The sequence below is a fragment of the Tasmannia lanceolata genome, unplaced genomic scaffold, assembly GCF_043159265.1.
Source record: "Tasmannia lanceolata isolate RefF3 unplaced genomic scaffold, GAP_Taslan_0.1 ptg000015l, whole genome shotgun sequence".
Taxonomy (NCBI): Eukaryota; Viridiplantae; Streptophyta; class Magnoliopsida; order Canellales; family Winteraceae; genus Tasmannia; species Tasmannia lanceolata.
Window position 1 is genome coordinate 17,847,944 of NW_027518692.1, and position 21,581 is coordinate 17,869,524.

At 37.9% G+C, this 21,581-nt stretch overlaps 1 protein-coding gene and 1 long non-coding RNA gene across 8 annotated transcripts; one reads left to right on the plus strand and one right to left on the minus strand.

Annotated features, from left to right (window-relative positions):
• The first annotated feature begins 5,122 nt into the window (after positions 1-5,122).
• Positions 5,123-8,858, plus strand: LOC143893083 (uncharacterized). Of its 3 annotated transcripts, none has more exons than XR_013255714.1 (3): positions 5,125-6,342; positions 6,483-7,204; positions 8,500-8,858. It is a non-coding gene; the product is annotated as an uncharacterized LOC143893083 (long non-coding RNA). The 3 variants fall into 3 exon arrangements; XR_013255713.1 differs by having other exon boundaries at positions 5,182-6,342; positions 7,020-7,204; XR_013255712.1 differs by having other exon boundaries at positions 5,123-7,204.
• LOC143893082 (beta-glucosidase 12-like) lies at positions 5,359-15,549 on the minus strand. 5 transcript variants are annotated; one of them, XM_077398035.1, is made up of 13 exons: positions 15,362-15,549; positions 14,974-15,037; positions 12,289-12,338; positions 11,825-11,900; positions 11,451-11,528; positions 11,310-11,397; positions 10,952-11,207; positions 10,070-10,185; positions 9,664-9,881; positions 9,525-9,556; positions 8,450-8,552; positions 8,216-8,324; positions 5,359-5,948 (listed from the first exon to the last, which is right to left on the minus strand). In XM_077398035.1, exons 1-13 carry the CDS (start codon positions 15,497-15,499, stop codon positions 5,693-5,695), a joined length of 1,584 nt encoding a protein of 527 aa, XP_077254150.1. In that variant the 5' UTR covers positions 15,500-15,549; the 3' UTR covers positions 5,359-5,692. The 5 variants fall into 5 exon arrangements, with proteins under 5 accessions (XP_077254150.1, XP_077254149.1, XP_077254153.1 ...); XM_077398034.1 differs by having other exon boundaries at positions 12,289-12,347; positions 15,362-15,546; XM_077398038.1 differs by having other exon boundaries at positions 12,289-12,347; positions 14,770-15,037; positions 15,362-15,447.
• Between the last annotated feature and the right edge of the window lie 6,032 nt (positions 15,550-21,581).

Genomic DNA, 21,581 nt, shown 5'->3' on the forward strand with positions numbered 1-21,581 from the left:
TCAGCTCTCTAACAATCTTTTCAAAGATATTGTATAATTCATTGGCATTCTTCACTATGCCAGATGCATCAACGGATTTGAGGAATATGACTCCTTTAGGGCAGTACACCAAAAGTTGATTAGGGAACGTTGTTTGGTGTCTGTCCATCCATCTGCCATAATGCTACAGCCAGTGTATCTCCATGACATCTTAATCTCCTCCAAGTAGTTGTTTACCTCATCCACTGTATTCTTCAAAATGGGACCCCTTAAAGCATGATAAGTAGGTTGCTTATAACCCGAACCCACGGCATTCACAGCATCAAACATAGGTTGCCAGAAAGGTGAATTGGCAACGTTGAAAGGGAGATTGGCATCGTAGCAAAGCATGCCAACCGCCATGTCTGCATTATCCTTTATTTCTTTAGTAGCCAAAGCACTTTTAATGCTTGGCTGGGCTCCAGGGGTTGTTCGTGCTACAAAGAAATTCCTGATCCCTCATATGATTCCCTTCTTCTTCCTTTTTGTACCACTCGGTTCTACAAGAACTTCCTTACCTCTTCGTTGAGGAAATTGTGTGCGAATGTCTTCTTCATCCTGCTCTTCTTCTTCATCTGGTGTGCCATAAAAACCTCTAACCTCTGCTCTGGATAGGCTCATCCTAGCCCTTTCTTTTCTCTTTGCATCTAAAAGTTGCTTCATTCGATATTTTACATCTTCAGTTACTTTTTTGCATGATGCTACTTCACAAAGAATAGCCGCTAAATATTCTTTCAAGCGGGTTATACCTCCACCCGATATTACTTCGCCACAGAATATGCAAGTTATTTTATTTTTTTGACCCGGAACCAATGTACCGTAAGCCCATGCCGGGTCATCCGATCTAGCGGGTGCCGAACCAATAAAGGATGCTCCTGCAGAAGGTCCCGAGCCCGACCCACTCATTCTGAAATGAAGTAGAAGGGGAAAATGAATTAGAAGAAAGAAAATTGAAACAAATTACAAAAAAATGAAGTAGAAGGGGACAAATGAAGTAAGAAATAAAAGAAAGGAAATGGAAAGAAATAAAGAGAACCTTGAGGTTGAACTTGAGTTGAAGAGAAGAAGAAAAAATTAGCCTTCACTCACTTGAAATAAGCATTTGGAAATAGTTCTTGACTTCTTGTAGTGGTAAGTTGAATGTATGCCTTCCCTTTGCTCTAAAATAGACTTGGATTGAGTTGAAGAAGAGAGTAGACTTGTAGGAAATTTAGTAGAATAGATAATGTAAGTGAAAGTAGAGAAAGAAAGAGAATCACTTATGCAAAGGTGGAGGATAAGAAGATAGGAAAAAGGATATTTATAGAGTTTTTAATTGATTGTGCATTTAAAAATGACTAAAATACCCTTCCTAACAGCTATAAACGGTCACATTTTGAGGTTAAAATGGTCAAAAACCAAAAAGAGCCGTTCCAGGGGCATTGTCGTAAATTCTGCAAAATCTAGTCAAACTGGCCGTTATTTTGAATTTCGGACGAAATTCAAAATTTCGTCCATTTCGTCTAAAATCCAGAATTTCGGTCAATTTCGAACGAAATGACCGAAATTGACTGAAATTTCGGACGAAACGAAATTTTGCAGATTTCGTTTCGTTTTCGAACTTTTGTCCATTTTGGACGAAATGAAACGAAATTTGTAACTATGGGTCCAACTATGGACATTGGAAGACAATGATGCGCATCTATCTTCTTTCGATAGATGTGGAGCTTTGGCTTATTGTTGAAAATGGATAGACTTTGCCTTCCAAACCATTTGAAGAATGAAATGTTGTAGAGAAAAGACATGCAAATTTAAATTACAAAGCTATAAACTCTTTGTTTTACGCCTTATCTACGGAGGAGTTTAATAGAGTAGCTCTTTTTTATTCCGCCAAGGTTATTTGGGATACTCTTGCCGTTACCCATGAGGGAACATCACAAGTCAAGGATTCCAAAATAAAATTGTTAAAGAGCAAATATGAAATGTTTAGAATGGGTCAAAATGAAAGTATTTCCGAAATGTATACCCGATTTTCTAAAATATCAAATGAATTAGCTAATCTTGGTAAATCTTATCCTACTGATGAGCTTGTGTGTAAGTTGCTTAGGTCACTTCCTCCACATTGGGATCCAAAAGTTACCGCCATACAAGAATCAAAGGATCTCAAGACACTAACTATGGAGGAGCTTGTAGGATCTCTTATCACTCATGAGATGCTCCTCACTAGCCGTCAAGAAGAGAAGAAACCGAAAGAGAAAAAAAAAAGAAAGTCGATCTCTAGCTCTAAAAACCTCCAAGACGGACTCATCATCCTCAAATGAAGCAGATAGTGATGAGGAAGAAGCATTAAGAAAATTTAAAAGCTTATGGAGAAAGAAACACAAAAAGGATAAAAAGAAGAAGAAAGAAGAAAGTGAAGTAGAAGGAGGAATAAGGTGTTACAATTGCAAGAAGACGGGACACAAAAGACCGGAGTGTCCACTTCTCAAGTCATCTTCCTCGAAGTACAAGTGAAAGAAGAAGGATTGGAAGAAGAACAAGGGTCTCGTCGCCGCTTGGGATGCGTCAAGCACGTCGGGCAAAAGTTCAAGCGAAGGGGAAGCTAATAAGGATGATCTTTGCTTCATGGCACTCACCCATGAAGATGAGGTAAATTCTAACCCTTCTTGTAATTCATCAAGTAGTGATAGTGAAAACATATCTTATGATGAATTGTGCATTACTTTGCATTCTCAAATTTCAAAAAATAAAGTTCTTAAAAAATCTATTTCAAAATTAGAAAATGAACTTGATGTTTTGAAAAATGAGTCATCTTCTTCCATATCTAAATCTCAAGCACAAATTGAAAATTTTAAACTTGAGATTAAAACCCTTAAGGGTATTTTGTATGATAAATCTTGTCAATTATATAATGTGGCAAGCTCTTCCAAATCTTATGAAGATGACACTAATGATTTTCTAAATCAAATAACCCATCTTCATAGTGAAAATGAAAGGTTAAGATTATGCCTCCATGGATTCTTAAATGGTGATAAAATTATTGATATAATCTTGAAAAAGGCTAGTCATAGACCTAATCATGTATCTTATGATAGGACTAGTCTATCTAACCCTCATGTTAGATGCCATTATTGTGGAATCAATGGTCACTACCAATTCCAATGTGCATCTAAGATTAGGGATTAAAGTGGAACCAAGAAAGCTTGGGTTCCCAAAGCCCCTATATGATTCTCTTCATATGTGTTTTTAGATTAGGGGCTTGCACTTAAAATTGAATATCTTTTTATGATTATTTATCCCCTCTTGTGTTGAATAAAAACTCTAAATAGGGGGAATTCTATGTTTGTCTTTTTCCTTGAAAAAGGGGGAGCTTAAAATTGTAAATTTCATCCCTTTGACTTTCTTTTACCCCATCTTTTTTATTGATGCCAAAGGGGGAGAGAAAAATCTAGTGTAAGGAAATATATGTGTGCTTTTATTGGAAAATCTCTTGTGCTTGTCATCATAAAAAATGGGGAGATTGTAAGCCCAATGGTTCCCACCTTGGCATTCCCATCTTCTTTTGATGATTCCATTACACAAGTTATTTTATATCACTAATGTGTTTGATTGTCTAAGTTGTAGATCATGATTGTATAAAGACAAGATTGCTTGGATTGAGGCCAAGAAGCTCTCATTGGACCACATTCGGAAGGCCAAGACATTGGAGATCCAAGACGCATGAAGACTTGAAGCATCGCAATTGAAATCGAAGTCGTTTTAGTATGTAAAGATCCAATCCTAGTTTAGGTATTTAGAAGCATAAATAAAGTAATCTCACACACCCTAAATGCTTAAGTGGTTGTCCTTGTGGTGTTCCAACACTTTGGAACCCTCATAACAATCCCAACTTGGTGTAGAGTTGGAAGCCCAAGAAACAAGAATTGAAAATTTGCTGGAAATACGCTTCTCGGAACTCCGAGAGAATTCTCGGAACTCCGAGAGATTCCTCGGAGCTCCGAGAAATGGTCCAGTAGCATTTTTTCAATTTCTGTTTGTATTCTCGGAGCTCCGAGAGAAATTCTCGGAACTCCGAGAGAAATTCTCGGAACTTCGAGACTTCTATTTCGGGAAGAAATTATAGCCGTTGGGGATTTTGCCAGATTTACCATTATGCCCCTCAAACGATCATTTTTGGATTTTCTATATATATGGGTATTCTAAACTTCCCAATTATCAATCCTAACACTCTAAAGACCTATTGGAATATCCTAAGAGTGTATTAAGCTTGTTTATGCCTCTCATCCTCTAGAATTAGGATTTGGATCATAGGCTTCAATTTGTACATCTTCTACAAATCTTGTAAACCCATGTGAGGGATTTTTTGTTTGTTTCTTTCTTTATCAAGATTATATTTGGGCGAGTGTTCGGAGAAGCGGAGCCCACTCTCCGTAGTGAGGATTGCCACCAAGGTTAAAGGCAATTGGAATTGTAATCGGCACCGATCTTCGCCGAGATCAAATAGTGAAGCCATCAACGGGTTTGGTTGGTGGAGTGGAGTAGGTCTCACGTTGGAGGACTGAACCACTTTAAATCTCGGGTGCACTCTCTCTTATCTCTTGCTTTTCTTTTATTGCACTTAGGATTTAACTTGTGTGCTTAATTTTCATTTTTGATCTCTTAATCTTCAAAATTGGGTTAGAGTTTTCAAAAGCTTAAAACTTGTTTGGAACCTAATTTTACCTCCTCATAAGTTGCCATTAGAATAAGTACTCGGGCCTACCCTTGGAATTTCAATTTTTTAACACTTCCATCTTAATTAGGAAAGCTCATGTCGTATACTATACACCAAAGCCTAATGTATAAACCATCTCCTTTATGCATGCATTGATGCAAGCGCGTGGAGATAGTTAGGTATTTTGAGTGCCTTGAACTTGAAATAAATAAACTATGTCAACAGGTACCACCTTCCCTGTGGATCCGTGGACCTTGTGTCTACTGCTAGTATTCCTGTAAGGCCTTGTTTGTTTTGGATTTTGAGAATTGAGAAAACAACCAATTACTTCAAAAGCTTAAGCTGTTAGAGTTGCTGTTCTTGACCATACAAGTGAGTTGTTGGGTCTTGATCAAAAGACCTGCTGTGAGACAATAGGTCTGTCAACCCATCACTCCAGAAGCTTAAGCTGTTAGAGTTGGTGTTATTTAATCATTTATACTTCAACGAACTCAAACGTAATTTTGAGTCCAATCAATTTTGAACTCAAATCGATCAGTATAAAATGAACATGGACTAAATAAATTAAAATATTACCTCCACCATTTTAATATTACCTCCACCATAAATTAAAATATTACCTCCAACAACAACGGAAAAGAAGAACAAACTTAAACAAAGCTCATTTTATTACTAGAACAGAATACAGACGTCTGGTTTATTTCAAAAAAAAGAAGAAGGAATGCATTTGTCTGGAAACATGACTGCCCATGACACATCTAGCCTTCATTTATTTGTTTAAAACATTACGCTACTACTAAAAATATGGCCAATAACAAGGGGTTGGGCTTGTAGCTCAACGGTTGAGGCTTTGTTTCTCAACCTTGAGGTCACAGGTTCGATCGCAGCTTACCTACTCAAAAGAAAGATTGCCAATAACAAGCTCATCCTACACACACTTTCATTTATTTATTTGAAAGACGGTTTCCATCTCCCTTCTTCTCATTCAAGTGCGTGCATTAGAAGTTTATCTTGTGCAACTTCTCCTCCGCATCCGACACGAGGTGCATTTACGATTTGTTTGTGCCCATCTTTTTCAAGCAATTGTGAAAACCAGTAGGCAGATTCCTTTGGGATTCTCTTCAGGTCATTATTATAGTCCACAAATGCAAGACCAAATCTGACTGTGTAACCGGTATTCCATTCAAAGTCATCTACGAGTGCCCACGCAAAATATCCTCTCACATCCACACCCTCACTGCAATAAAAAAAGGAATAGAAAGAAAAACAAATTAGTGTGCAACCATTCAAAAAAAGAAAGTCAGTGTGCAAAAAAAATCCTATCCGTCTCCAAAAATCATTAACACTGATACACAATCTCATTTAAAGGGTGAAAATGGTGTGAAATGGGTGGGCATACCATCTTGGTTGCCAAACTTCACAAAATCATATAGTTTTGCCAAACTTGGTTGGGAACGTGGTAGTTTCTCCCGAAAAGAAAACAAAAACTATCCTAGGGTTCGACAGTTCACACTTCCGCTCAGACAATACCAATTCATACGTGAGGTTACTCATCTCTGTGGGCCGCACATAAAATCCTTCACCCCTTGCAACTTGGAACAAAGTTTTCGTCTGCAAATTTGTTTGCCTCTGTACATTGAATCTTCTTCTTTTCTTCCTGCTTTATCTGTTTTCTTATTTTCTGCTTGATTTTGTGTTCTGGGTATCTTCTTTTTCCTCTTTTATTGAAGTTGAGATTGCTTTGGTTGATTAGTTCTTTATTCTTGCCTAGGTCTTTGATTGGTTCTGAGTATGGAACCAGTGGGAAGAGGGTTATGCTAACCCAGATGGCGTTTCGTGGAATGTCGCTTACCATTTAGCAAAATGTGGTTGCAGGAATGATACTTTTTTCCTTTTTTTTTCTATTTAATTGTTTTTTCAGTTTGCATTTTACTGCCGACCCCAACTAGCTTGGGACAAAGGCTTTGTTGAGTTGAGTTGAGTTGAGTTGAGTTGAGTTTGCATTTTACTGTTCTATTGAGTTGTAATTGAATTTTTAATTATTTTCTTCTTATGGGTTTCACTGGGATGTCTTTTTTTTTTATTTACCAAAATTGTTTATTTGCTTTTTTTCTTTCTAATCTGCCTCTTTGTTCCTGGTTTTGTTTTCATGGATTTTATTGGTTGAGTGGTTTAATTACTCTTTTTTTGTTTTTTTATGTATCCCTTATTAGTAAATTACTTCTTTGTGGGGATGAATGTTTTTTGTTTTTATTCATTCATGGTGGCTTTTTGGGGTTTTAAATGTTCTTTATTTTTTTTTGGCCAGGTTTAGTCTTGATGGGGGATGAAATCTGCCTTACGAGTGTTGCCGGGGGGAGATAATGGATTATTTGAACAAAATCATTCCCGTCTAAATGATAGGATTGAATGTGGAAGAAGTAGAGGAGGTGCTTTTTGATGAGGCAGTCGCATGAATACTGGGACCATTGGATGCTTGCTATACCTATGAAGGTATATCAAATAATTCAGTTCTCTATAATAACATGTGAGAGGTTCTGTTGTACCTGTTGGTAAAATGAACAATTTGTTACTTTTATATAGGCTATATATTTTAAGGGAATTGGTAGCGTCCATTGCAAAAGGCATTTTGCGGCTGGTCAGTTGCATGTCAGACCACCCACCTCGTGAATGGAGACAAAGTGAATGGAGACAATCTTTTGTCTCCATTCACGAGGTGGGTGGTCTGACATGCGACAGACCAGCTGCGAAATGAATTATGCGATGCACCCTAGCAAATCCCATATTTTAATCTATGCCTGATTAAAAATCTTCAATTCTGATGTGCTACTATTAATTTTCTAAATACATGTAACAAATTTGTGGTTTAAGAATAAGCAAATAGTAAAGTTACATATTCAGATTAAGCATATGATTTTGTCATGGAAAGGGTAACAATTTGTTAATGATACCTTACTATCCATTTTTATATTATATGTCAAATGTATTTGTCTATACTGTGATGACGATTTCAAGATTTTACTTCTAATTTTATTCAGGAATATTATGTTAACCGTATAGCAACAAAGCAATGCCAAATGTCTCATGTATTTGTCTGGGTCTTGGCTGTTCTGTGCACATTTACCATGTTGATAGTGTTTTCTGATCATTATGGGCAGTGATAAATCGAGCCCCTAATCTCATAAATCGACCCCCATATGTCTCTCTCTCTCTCTCTCTCTCTCTCTCAGCACTGCCCTATACGGGGTCGATTTAAGATATATGGGGGTCGATTTATCACTGCCCATAACTATTCCTATCAAATGCGAAAGTGATGTTGTGTATTTCTCTTTATAAATGTATTTCTTTCTTTTTTCTTTCAACATTTTTATTGCATCTTATACTTGAGCTTTGATATGATAAAGTAGTGCATAAATTTGAGATTTGATCATGGACTAATTCATGTGTTTTATATGATCTTTTACATTATTGATTTCAGTAGGTTACATGAGACAGTAGACTTACCCTATGGCTTGGTGAACGTATTTGATATGCTGACAGTAGCTTTCGATTCTCATATTGTCATTTAGGTCTTCGAACAGTGGTAAGCTGTCGTTTCTGAGTTCATCAACTCCTGCAGAAATTGAAGAGTGATCAAAATAAAACATAACTGTATATCTTTCTATATTTAATACATAATCTATATGCTTTTTTAAAGAAGAAAGAGATTGAGCTATAAAGGTATTTATATCATCTTACCATTCTCTGTAATATAGATGACAGGGTTGTTGTATTTTTCCTTGGTGTAGGTCAAGAGATCATATATTCCACGCGGGTAAATGTAGAGCCAAGAGGAAGCAGCCTGCAAAACTTGGCTTTTAATGAATATAGAGAGAAGCCTTTTGTTTTTTCCCCCTTAGAATGATCCTATAGGGCTGATTTTTGGTACACACCCTATCCGTGGAAGAGCCTTCCAAATGAATGCTTTGGATCCCTCAAAAAATGTGGGGCCACATGTGTTTTTGAGCTATAGCTTAGATAAGCTTATCTAAGCTATAGCTTAGTAACACTATCCTCTTATCTGTGACATGTTAGTATTTATTTAAATTGAACATTTGGGAGATTTGTAATGGTTTAATTTCATGAGTTCCAGATGCCATTTTAATAAGGGGTTGAGAGTTGCAACCCTTTGACAGTTTAGCTCATTTACAGTTCTAGATTATTTTGGAGATTAAAGGAAACTTTGTTTATTTTGAATAATTTTGCTAGAGCATGTGTGAGCTATTTTGAGCTCGATAGCCTTGCATGCTTGTAAGGTTCCACTTTGCAGGCATGTGATGTCTGTCGGCCTTTGGGTCGGGGGCGTGACAAAAACTCTTGATCAGTGATGGCTTCTACCTGTTTGAGAGATGTGGGGCCCTTTCAACAAACAAGTAGCTGATGGGTCCCACTCTCACCACATACCCAATTCATGCATTGGGTGGGCACATCATTTTACACCTCACATTTGGGAAGTGATATATTTGCGCCCTTTTCTTCCTCAGGCCACCCCCTTAGTGTATTTACAACTACTCTTTTTACACTAGAAGTGGTGGCCCAGAGAAGAAAAGGGGGCGAATACATATCATTTTCCCTTTGATGGGGTGGGACCATCATTATACACCTCATATTTTGATGGGTGGGTCCTATGCTCTCCATCCAAACTCATGCATAGGGTGTGGCTCACCATTTTACACGTCATGTTTTGATGGGATTATGCCCACCATTTTACACCCTTGCATAACATAGTGGTGAGATATTGGGGTTACTAAAGGTATGCGGTTAGTAAACATACCTGGGGTCCAATAAGAAACCCATTCCGCGTCCCTGTTATGGAAATTAAAAAATTTCGACATACATCAAAAGTAGTAAACCCACTTTAGCTAAAACAAATAATAAAAATACTAGAGCTAATATTAAGATTCAAAGTTTGCCTGTGAGATTAGCTCGCGAATCAGTGGTGTAGCTTATGTTAACTTTAACACTTTCCGGAATATCAGCTGGGTAATTGGTAGTATAGTAATTTAATCCGATGAAATCATATGATCCTCTCAGTAAATCAGACTCCTCTTTAGTGAATTTCCGCAACCGATGTCTGACCATGGCCCTCATTGAGGCAGGGTACTCACCAAAGCTTATTGGGTCCATAAGCCTGAGAACCATAGAGAAACAACTTTAATTAAGTAATTAAAATGCTAATCTTTTTTATTAATTTTTGTTAAATGATCATCTTAAAAAGAGATAAGATCCCCTGTCCTTTTTTATACTGGCAGCCCTCTCTTAATTTGAAAAGGAGATGGCATGTGAGACTATTAGAGATTAGAGCTTCCAATGTCTGACCATCCATATGTGAAGTCAAGAGATCGTTGAGCAGCATCAATATCAGCCGGTGAGTTGGAGTAAGGCAACATCCAGGTGACATCTATGACCATTCCAATAATTCCCTTCTGGCATCCCTGTGATAAGAGTAGAAAATGGTTTCAGCTCAAGATGTATGTTTTTATTAGGGGTGCAATTTGGTAGGTGTGCAACTTGGGTCTTGCTCATTCTAATTTAGGTTAGGGTTGAGTCCTTAGGCAACCTGATCTCAATCCCCTAATTTATCATGACACTAAAAATCTTAGGATTATTTTTATTTTTTATTTTTTTTGGTATTTTTTTTCTTTTGCAGAGGGTGAGCCTTGGCACAACAGTAAGGTTGCTCCATTGTGACCTGGTGGTGATCACAGGTTCGAGTCACAGAAACAGTCTAGCTCTCTGCAAAGCAGGGGTAATGCTGCGTACATCTAGCCCTCCCTAGACCCCGCAATGGCGGGAGCCTCGTGCATTGGGCCGCCTGTTTATTTTTTTCCCTTTTGCCCTCGGCTAACATGAACCTAACCAGACTCAACCTGACCCGATTTTAAAAAAATGGGTAAGACAGGTAAGATTAGGGCTGACAGATGTAGAGGCGGGTTGGGTTAGGTTTGACCATCCTTGACCCGATGCTCAGGTAGGGTGTTTTGGTTGAGGGAATGCAATCTCAGGTTGGCCTCAACCCGTCCCGACCTGGTTTAAGTTGCACCCCAAGTATTTTTATAACTCAACTTGCTGAATTACTCAACGTTCATTAAGTAAGCTTCTTATTTAAGGTTGTAAGTGGTACACAAGAATCATCTTCACATTTTGTGTGTATACAGAATAATATCTGCATGTTTTAGTCACATGCTTCAGAAACCTTACCTGATACCTCTTCCGGTATAATTTTACAGTGGCCGCATGAGCAAGAAGCAAATGATGTACCACAAGATAAAGCTCGGTGGCAGAATCCCCAACGGTGCAGTTTCCTGCTTCAAACTTAGAACACCGGCCTGGGGCGCAAAGGCCCAATGCATATCCCATGTCACTGAAAATATTTGGCTCATTTAAGGTGATCCAATGCTTCACCCGGTCGCCGAACTCATTAAAGCATATATTTGCGAAGTCGTAAAAATCATCTCTGTAAAATAATTCCAAAATACAAATAATTAAGCTACTGCCTCATGAAATGGATAGGTCTTGAATTTTAAGACAGAGGAGGTTTGGAGGGGTCTTTACTGACACGATCTTTTTGTTTAAAAATCCATCATATTCATCTTCGAGGTCTTGAGGAGAATCAAAGTGAAAGATAGTTACAACGGGCTTCATGCCTGCATTTGTATGATAGTATTAGATATTTGCGTGAGAGAGAGAGAGAGATGACAGTTGCTTATGATCTCATCGATGAGGCTATTGTAGTAATTGATTCCTTCTTTGCTGACTCCACCACGAAGATTTCCATCTGACGCATAAGAAATTGAAGAAAATTCTGCTTAAGTGGAATATTCACGTCTAATTTCAACACCAGAACTTCTTAATTTTTTGGTATAAATGTTCTAACCATACAGTATAGATGAAATATGCTTGTAAAAATACGTAAGAAAAACATACAATATAGATGAAATATGCGCATATTAATTGGAAAATAGGCTCTGGTAGTTTTGATTGAGTCATGAGTTTAGTGAGGTGACATGGTCGAGTTCTTAGTTTTTAAACTAAGAAATTAAATTGAACACAATGTTATTTTCTCTCTCTTACGAGGTAATATTCTTGTCCAAGCGATGGAGAATCTGTAAGCATCCATTCCCAACATCTTCAAAACATCCACATCTTCCTGCAATTTTCATGTTCAGCAAGGAAAAAATTCAGAAAACAAAAACAAAATATTATAGAAGTTCAAAAAGTGACAAGGGTTGGCTCCTCCTTGGAGATTCCTGGCCGTATTTGATGAAATAGAGGATTTAATCATGGGATCATCTATTGTTTTTAATCATGTCAGAAGGTCGGCTAATGAGAAGGCGGATTTGCTTGCTCGGAGGGGGGTTTCTGCTGAATTGCTTGAGTGGTTTGATTATCTTCCTCCTTGAGGTTTTTTGTGCTTTCTTGTATTTTTTTCTCTCTTTCTTTTGTTTTCTCTTTGTATTCTTGGGGTGGCTCATCTCGGGCTCCCGTTTTTTCTTATTCAATATTGCCATTTCAAAAAAAAAAAAGTGACAACTAACCTTATAGCGATGGTAAGAGTCTAAAGCTATGTCTCCATTGCTTCCAGCGGCTATCTTATCTGACACATAAATTCATATATCAAATGGGAGAAATAATAAAATGTATTATACTGGTGTATTAATATTCACCACCATGCATGGAAAAAAGTAAGATATATAATAGATGCGTATGCATGTAATGTGTAAACTAGAAGGCCCAAATTGCGACATGGGTGTAGTGTTTTTATATGTACACGTGCGTATTTTTCGCAAGGAATAGTTAGTGGAGCCCAACTTGTTTGAAGATCCAAATCGTTCATTTAGATCACCCTAAGTGTGTAAATACCCAAAAATACCCTTACTTAAAATTTCATTCCCCTCTTATAAAGAGGGGCATTTTTGTTCGTTTGTATTTGACTCGGATTAGGGCTTCTTAAGGGCCTATAAATATATTGTTTTGTGGCTAAACAAACCCTAAACGTTTTGTTAAGCCCTAGAGAAAGAAAACAGAGAAAGAGGAGGAAAAGACCGAGGAGATTGCGATATTTCTGAAATAGTTTGAACACTTTGAACTATCTGAATATGAACCTTTGATACCTTCTGAATACTTCTGTGGAGGCTTGGATATTTCTGAAACCCTGCCATATGGGGGTAGTACAATTGGCAAATTCTGAAACCCACCGTGGGGGTAGTACACTGGAACTTCTGGCCCGTTAGTGGGATAAAGCGCTGGCCCTGTCGACTTGTATCTAAACTTAAGAAACTAGTTTCAACACCGTAGACTGTCAGTGTATAAGCAATAACATGTCTTTTGGACCATGCTGATGAGCCCGAAGTGCATTTGAACTCTGAAACCTTTGACTTTGATCAGAACTTAGAGATTGAATTGCTTTATTGCACCTTTTATTCAGAACCTTATTTGGCATATACTATATTCACTTTGTGCCTATTGTTCAGTTGAGAATTCAGTATTCAGTTTTGACTTTGTTATTTGACTCTATTGAACCCTATTGTGCTTAGACTGTACTTAGAGTAGTGCTTTATTATGTACTGAGCTTTTTAGCTGACTGTGGTTATTTAACATTTTTCAGGTCTTGGCCCTTGTGAAGACAACGAGGAACAGGACACCTAGCTTTGAATTGGACTCTGGATTGGAGATTTAGCTTAGTTATTTTTTATTAGCCGTCTCCAAACCGTTCATTTTACATGATCATCCTATCCCTCTAATCTGCAGAAGGAAATCATATTACAAAAAGGGAGATGATTTTTTCACCCCATGGTAGGATGGATTACCCCCCCCCCCCCCCCCCCCCCCCCCCCCCTCCCACGTGAATTGATGTCAAAAAAGTGGTAAAGTCTGCCCACAATTCACGTGAAAAAGGGGGGTTGTACCATCCTTCGAGGGGGGATCATGTCCCTATAAAAACTCTACATATCCGAGGGTAGGTTCATACTTTGGGTAGATTGGGGGGCCACCTATTTACGTTGGAGAGATTCAAATAAACAGTTTGGATCTTTACACAAGGTAGACCCACTAAATTATTTTTTTTAAATATTTGCTGATACACATAGATATCATATGATGAAAATCTCTAGGGTGCATACCGAAAATTAATGGTGAAATTATTTCGTAATTGTGCACTTATGCGTAATGGGGCCGGCATAGGTGCCCCCATATGACAGGCTCTGAAACAAAGGAAGTTGGCTTGTGTGACTTGATCAAATATCAAATGAGGTGCCCCCATTTATTTATCGAATGGTTAAGGGATTAAATTAATGAATGAAGAAAAGGGGAAAACCGAGGCAATCGAGATGATCAAAATTGAAACAGCAAAAAAGTGGAATAGAAGGAGAAACAATACAAAACAAACATCCATCAAGGGGAAGAAAATCAAAGATTTCCAAGACCGCCCAAGAGACACCCTCCCTAACTAGTCAATCAATATCACTATCAGCCGACCTTCTTACATGATGAAAAGATATGGAGGATCCCAAAACTCTGTCTAGGATCTCATCTATCCATCACAGGTGCCCCCATTTTGAATGCATGGACACCATATAAAAACTCAAGTGAGAGAGAGAGAGAGGACAGTAGACTGCTTTTGCACCACGAGACGTAGATTGCATTACAACCATGCAATTTTTATCCTACGTTTCCATCCACGTACGTTAGAGTTTATCGGTGTTTTTAATATTGAGGAATGATAGAATGAAGGGTGCCCTTGCAAAAATCAGCTTCAAGGGCGCCTCATTGGTTGATTTATGCAAAGTGCAAGCCCAAAAAGTGGAATGCGCCTAAAAAAGTGAAAACCGTGTTGACTTTGCATAAATCAACCAATAGGGGCGCCCTTGGAGCTGATTTTTGCAAGGGCGCCCTTCATTCAATCATTCCTAGTATTGACATTTCATTAAAGATTTCCATCTCTCCCGGTACCGTGAATGGCTTTTGCCTTTCCATATTGAACTATTTTTTATCCTACTTTCATGTAAAAATACCCTAACCTTTTTTATAAAATGGCAAACTTCAGCTACTTTGATAAACGTGGCAATACTATGAGGGTTGTCATGATCTTGATTTGGGCTTCCTGCTTAGCATTCCTTTTCCTCGTATACAAAAATTTTAGAGACCGTGCGTCTACACAACATTTACGAATACACATTTAAGAAAAGTTGCAGATGAAAAAGCATAGCAGAAATTGTAGAGACCTGGGTACTTGTGAGTGAAATTGTCCCATATACTTTGGCCTTTATACTCAACTCCTCCTTCTATCTGTAAAGACATTATTAGCCAAGTAAGCTACGAATATTTCTACTTGAACGATATTTATGCTCTTTTTTATCCTTAGTGCAAAACGGACATGAAACAAATTTTGCAGCCATTTTAAGTGAAAATTCGGACGAAAATTTTTGTTTTATGCCCATTTTACGTTAAAGAAATGCTGAAAAAAGATAGATACAAAGAGGTAGGGGTGAAACTTGGGTCAGGTCGGGTTGAGCTTTTGCCGACCCGATTTTAAGGTAAAACCTCAATCCAAATTCCAAAAAATTGACGTGAGTTGCACCTCTACAAAGAGGGAGGTAGGATGCAATGAACCTGATAAGCAGAAGTGGCAGCCCCGAAAATGAAACCCTTAGGGAAGATGCCTTGGCTAAGAGTCATGCCATTACATTGTGCAGACCCCTTGGCACAGGCCAGAGAGGTCACGAGAAGGAATGATCTTAGAAGTGCCATTTCAAGCTGTGAATGTGTTGGGAAGGGCTCCCAAACTCTCTATTTATATAGGGAAAAATATTTCATGTGTAAGATAAGATACCAAGGGAATATATTGATTTATCACCTACTAGTCTTTTTTGATTGAAATTAGTTATTGAAACTCAACCCCCACCCCCACGTCTAGCTTTTGAAGAATATTCTTTGTTTTCATATTTCTCTTCATATGAGCGAACTTTCCAAGCCTTATCACCTAGAGCACCTTAGTCCACATTTCTAAATGCAAGCATCTCCTTGTCCTTCATTTCCTTTGGACTTGCATATTCACATCACTTTCTATACACAATATGTAAATTTTAAAGTTATTTGCCTCATGGGCGAAGGTAGTCACATATCGAATTCTCCATGATATTTGCCTATAATTCTTCAAGCAAGCAATTCCTCTCCTCAAAAAACAGAGTGGGTCAAAGTCAATGTCAGCCAGAGAGAAGATGAGAGGCAAGAAGCACAAACAATGAATGTAGTTAGGCATGTAAGAAGCACAAACACGATAAGCAAGAAGCACAAACACACAAACACACAGGAAGAGGGTTTATGTAGTTAGGCATCATGCCTATGTCCACAAGAGGAGAGGCAAGAAGCACAAACAATGAATGTAGTTAGGCATGTAAGAAGCACAAACACGATAAGCAAGAAGCACAAACATGTAACACCCAGCCCCAATGCTTGAACATGCTTTAACTACTTGAAATGGGTGTTAATATCAAATTGAACTTATAGCCTTTTTATTTTATTTTATTCTATTTCTCTAATGGGTGTCATTACCAAAAATCAAGGTCTGGATTAATTGCCTAGAAATGAGTGTCGTTACCAAAATCGAGTAAAAATAATTGCATGGAAATGGGTGTCTTTTTCAAATTGAATCATGATGTTTAAACATGAGACTCCTAACATTTTACAGGGTGCTATTATCATAATTGAGTAATGCCCTTTTGATCACCTTTCTAAAAAATGGTGCTTACTTTGTTAAGCACAGTTGGATTGACAGAATATAACACATTCCCTTTGTTTGATTTGGCTTTGAATAGAATCAAAGTAGTGAGTAGATATATCTGGAAGTTCTATCATATTTTAGGATTTAGCCTTGGTAGGTTTCCTCCTCTGGATTTTCATCTAATAGGAAGTAAGGTGGCATCTATATTGGAAGTGCATTCACATGAAAAATTGGGACAGTCAATAATTCCTTATTTTGGATATTACTTGCATAGCAAATAAGGCATCTGGACCACCCAAATTGGATTGATTCCAATAGGAACCGAATGGGCTTTTGGGCAAATAGAAAGGAGAAGATTCTACTTTAGTTGGAGAGCTATTGATTCCATTTTTGGATAGGAATCGTTGACTACTAACTGCTAGGATCGGACAGAATTGATAAAGTAATCTTTAGATAGTAATAGCTATTTGGGTTTTTTAGTAGGTCCCTTTTCTTGTCTCAATTAGAATGCAAGAGTATTTTATAGCTTTAGCAGTTGCCCTTTTTACTTCCATCTAGAATAGTAAGCTACTATGATATTTTTTCTTTTATTTAGTGCACGGATGGTATGTTAGTACACTCACCTTATTGAGTAACACCTTGCACAAAATGGCGTCTTTTATTCCTCTTAAATGCATGGTATTTCTCCCTCATAAATAAAGGAATGAGAGTCAATTGTGGCTGCTATTGATGTTGGAATGTCTTTGAGTTTCAACCTTTTTCTCCACTCTCTTCCTCTTGTTGCATGAGATCTTGGTTGCTTCATGAGATCCTAGGAAGAAGAAACATAGATTGTGATTGGAGGCCTTCGGGACACTTGCAATACACCTACTAGATCAGTTCCTACTGCACTTTATAAGTCTGTAATCAGCCCTAGAAACCTCTGCAAACTGCTATTGCTGCCCGAGAAATAAATTCCTTTCCACCACCTTGTTTTCCATTGTCTTTAATGACCAACCATCTTGCAACAATGCAGAATTTCAGAACTCGTAGCACTTGCAAAACAGCCACTTTTAGTCAAATTTCAGCAACAAGTATATTGTTGAATAGTCGTCAGCAATTAGAGTCTTCCCTTTCGCAATTTCATCGTCTCTTCGAGCTTCAATCGGGCAAAGTATCAGCGACATCCATTATTTTTTCTCACGTTGCATTCCAGGTTAGTACACTGCCACAAAAGTGCATATCCTACATCTTGTTTATTGTTTTTCTTCACCTCGATGGCAACCACGCAACCCCACTATATTTTCTTAGTTTTATCAACCAATCTCATTACCCTTTATGTCCTTTAATACAAGCTGATTGGATGCTTATTTCTTGATCAGCCAACGCCACATTCTCAGTTGACAGCAGCCCTTATTTTATTTGTTATCATCTCCAAGCCTATTGCTAGTCGTTTGGTTGATCTCCATTGAGGCTGCCATTAGCATTAGTAAACCAGTTCTTATAGCTAATGTTCTTGGGTGTAATTCCCACCCCAAACAATCCTATGTAACTCTAGTTTTTTTTATATGATTTCAGCCACCTACTTTACTTCCTATTTATCTATGCCTTAGGAAGATCTTCTTCGTGGACTTAACCTTGCAAAGGAAATTTTTGGAGATTTCGCTTAAGGTAGGTGATCCTACCCTATGTCAGTGTATTATGTATATTTGCATATATTTAGGTTTGTTGCAAGCTTTTATTACAGTTCATTCAATGGAACTTGTTTTGAAAAGGTTTCTCACTAGTCTCTTTTAGCATGTCATACTAAATGGTTGAGTTGTCAATATCCATGAAATGCTATAGTCGTAACATGCTTTCTTATTTATACAAAAAAAAGAGCTTTGTGACTGTGGACCCCGATCCTGAGAACGAGTGCGGAGGACACGAGATCCTCTGCAATCCTCAAAAATCTCCACAATGTGAAGGAGAGCTCTACCAAGGAACTCTTGAAACGGTGTCACCCTCATAGCATAGCACGAGTGGCGATAAATGAGATACCTCTTGATCTAAGGATAAATCCCCAAACCAAAACGTACCTAAAATAACTCAGAGTCGCCATCCATGGATAGGCCATGGAACCCCAAAAATAAATCCTCTGTGCAATGGATAATCAGAAATATATATGGGCTCGTGCCTGGTTACGAATGGAGAAGATCCGAAGAGCACCCCCAATTCGTCCGAGTGCAAGCACTTGGTCTCTTATGCCATTTTCATTAACTCCAAAGAATTTTGGGCAAATCATGTGAAATGGGAACAAATATTCCCGAGTGAACGTCTACCTAATCATGCATGACCAGGGATGAAATAATAAGCACACAAAAAATAAAATAAAGGATGTGTCACCTAAGCACAGCTAGGTTATAAGTGACATGCCTAACTGGTGGCTAAGTTCTGGTGGACAAACACATGCATGCTACCGCTAAAGGTACAAGGTATGCGCATGAAAGTAAGAAAACACAACAAAATACACAACAATGGCAACACAACAAATCCTAAGACTCTAAACGATTTAGCCTGAGTCCTTGGATGGTCTGATGTTCATCCAAAGAAGCCTACGTATCCCCGCCTCCCCAAGAATCAGAGTCACGTAGTTCTTCGCACCTATTCTAAACTATGATGCCTAAGACATCTAGACCTCTATCCTAGACTAGATCTAAAAGACCAGACTAGTTATCAAAGCTTCTTGCGATTATTTAAATTCTAATAGATTATGGATTTTAGGACACCCTATATGCCCTAACTAAATGCAGGTTAGCCCTAAGCTAATGCAGTTGGTTCCTACAACCTATGTGTAACTAGGCTGTGTTTCCTAAGAAAAACAAAGGGCGGACTAACGCATCCTATTCTAGTCATCAGTCGGCGATGTGGATCACCAACTGACCGGACAGAGGCGTTCCTATAACTCTAGAACAAACCCCTAACTCTAAAACAAGCACACAACAAACAAACAATACATCAAGGACAAACCCCTAACTCTAAAACTCTCTATCTAGAACAAAATCCTAACTCTAGAGGAAGAGCTTTTTGAAAATAAGGTTTTAAAGTTGTTTAATCAAAAAAAATATTTAAAATGTTATTTACAAAAGTTTGGCTGGACTTGGGATAAAGATTTCAAGTTGCACTACGTACCTCGTGGAAGAGGATCAAGCCAACGAAGTTCGAAATCGAACTCTCCAAACTAAAACTTAACACCGCAAATGACTTAAGGTTTTTAATGCTTTTCAAATGTTTTTTACTTTTACATTTTCGATGTTTTTGAATTTTGAAATATTCAATTGTTTTTTTGGATTTTTAAAGGGTTTCAATGTTCTTGCGATTTTATGATTTCAAATGTTTATGAATTTTAAAATTTCAAATACCTTCACCCTCTTGGTCAAAGGCCAAAGAGAACACACAAAGCAACACCCTAGGATAAAACCCTTAGGGTAAAGGGGAAACCCCAAACCAACAAACTAGTAACCCAAAACAAGATGTAACAATCCACAGACAGGTAGACAAGTACCCCAAGAACAAAGAAAATGATCTAAGATCCCGAGCAGGTAAGCTCCAATAAGACTGAGTTAGTCTCTAATAGAAAAACTCCTAGCTAATAACACCAGAGAGGGAGTACAAATGAGTCAGAGACTCTCTAATAACACTACCAAAAAAAGATGAGTAAATAAGTCAAAGACTCGCTCTAGAAGAAGGGGGACTCTAACAAGAAGCTGGGTAAGCCTCCTAAAGGGGAAACACTCTAAATGAAACAAGGCTTGTCTCCAAATATGGGCTCTATAAATGAGGCAAGGCAAGCCTCCTAGACACAAAAGTGGGCTCCAAGTATCCATATCATCGCCCTTGCAATGATAAAGTAAGGGATTAGGCAACTAACGGACCAAATTGGGCTCCAACTAGTAGGGGACAAGTTAGGGGACAACTTATAAAAGGTCCTATACACGAGACAAGTCATGCCTCCTAAGTGTTAACTCTCTAAGGTAACTAAGGTAAACTCTCTAAGAGATAGGTTCCGAACAACGAGGCTTGTTTTCCAAAAGGAACCGCCTAATGAGACAAAGGATGTCTCCTAATGAGGGCTCTAGATGACTCTTTCATTACCCTTGTAATGAAAGGGAGAATCTAAGGTCTTAAGGGATATACATCTAAAAGACTGGCAAGTCTTTTAACTAAAAGAGGGGAGTACTACTCGGACTGAGCAAGTCCCCTAATGATGGGCTTGGGCTAACGCCTTCATCGCCCTTACAATGAAGGGAAGAAAAATATTAATGAGACCTAACTAGTCTCGAAAAACCAAGGGAGTAGACAAAAAATAATTTAAGCATATAATGACTATGATTTTAGAATAATCAGTTATGTAATCAAAGTAGCATATAACTATGTCACACATCCACAGCATAAGAAATTCAAGCTTTGGAATTCTTGCAAACAAACTACATTTAATTAACCTAAAAAAAAACTTGCCTAAATTATAATCAACTATAAAGCAGGAACCTAAAGTATATCATGATGAGAACTGGGCATTATTCCAATATAAACCGATGTTGAGCAGGAACTTACGATTAAAAGATAAATCAATGAAAAGACGAACAATACAATTATACTGTCATTTAGAGCATGGCAATGTGAATTTTAACTCCTCATTGATAATTTAGAGGAATGGCAGTACTCATTGTCATTTCCTAAGAAAAATCCTTACAAGCTAAATTCAGAAATAGCATGGGCAGTAACATGTTCACAAACCAATTGAGGAGAACAAAAACAAGTAAAGCATACAACTATCAAGACATGGCTAATCCAATATCATCCCACACATAATGTAAGAAAAACTAGAATCAGATTGGCGGTAAGACATAGACTATATTGTACCCAAACAAGGAGCATAAACATGAATTACATTGTGCTAAGCAAGGCCGAATATATGGACAGAATTGTGCCAAAACTGGGACAGATTTTAGTGTGAATTGGACAGATTGGTGGGCAGATTTTAATAGCAAAACTGAGACAGATTTATGGGCTTAGTCTGGGACAGATTTTAGTGTGAAACTGGACAGATTGGTGGGCAGATTTTAATAGCAAAACTGAGACAGATTGATG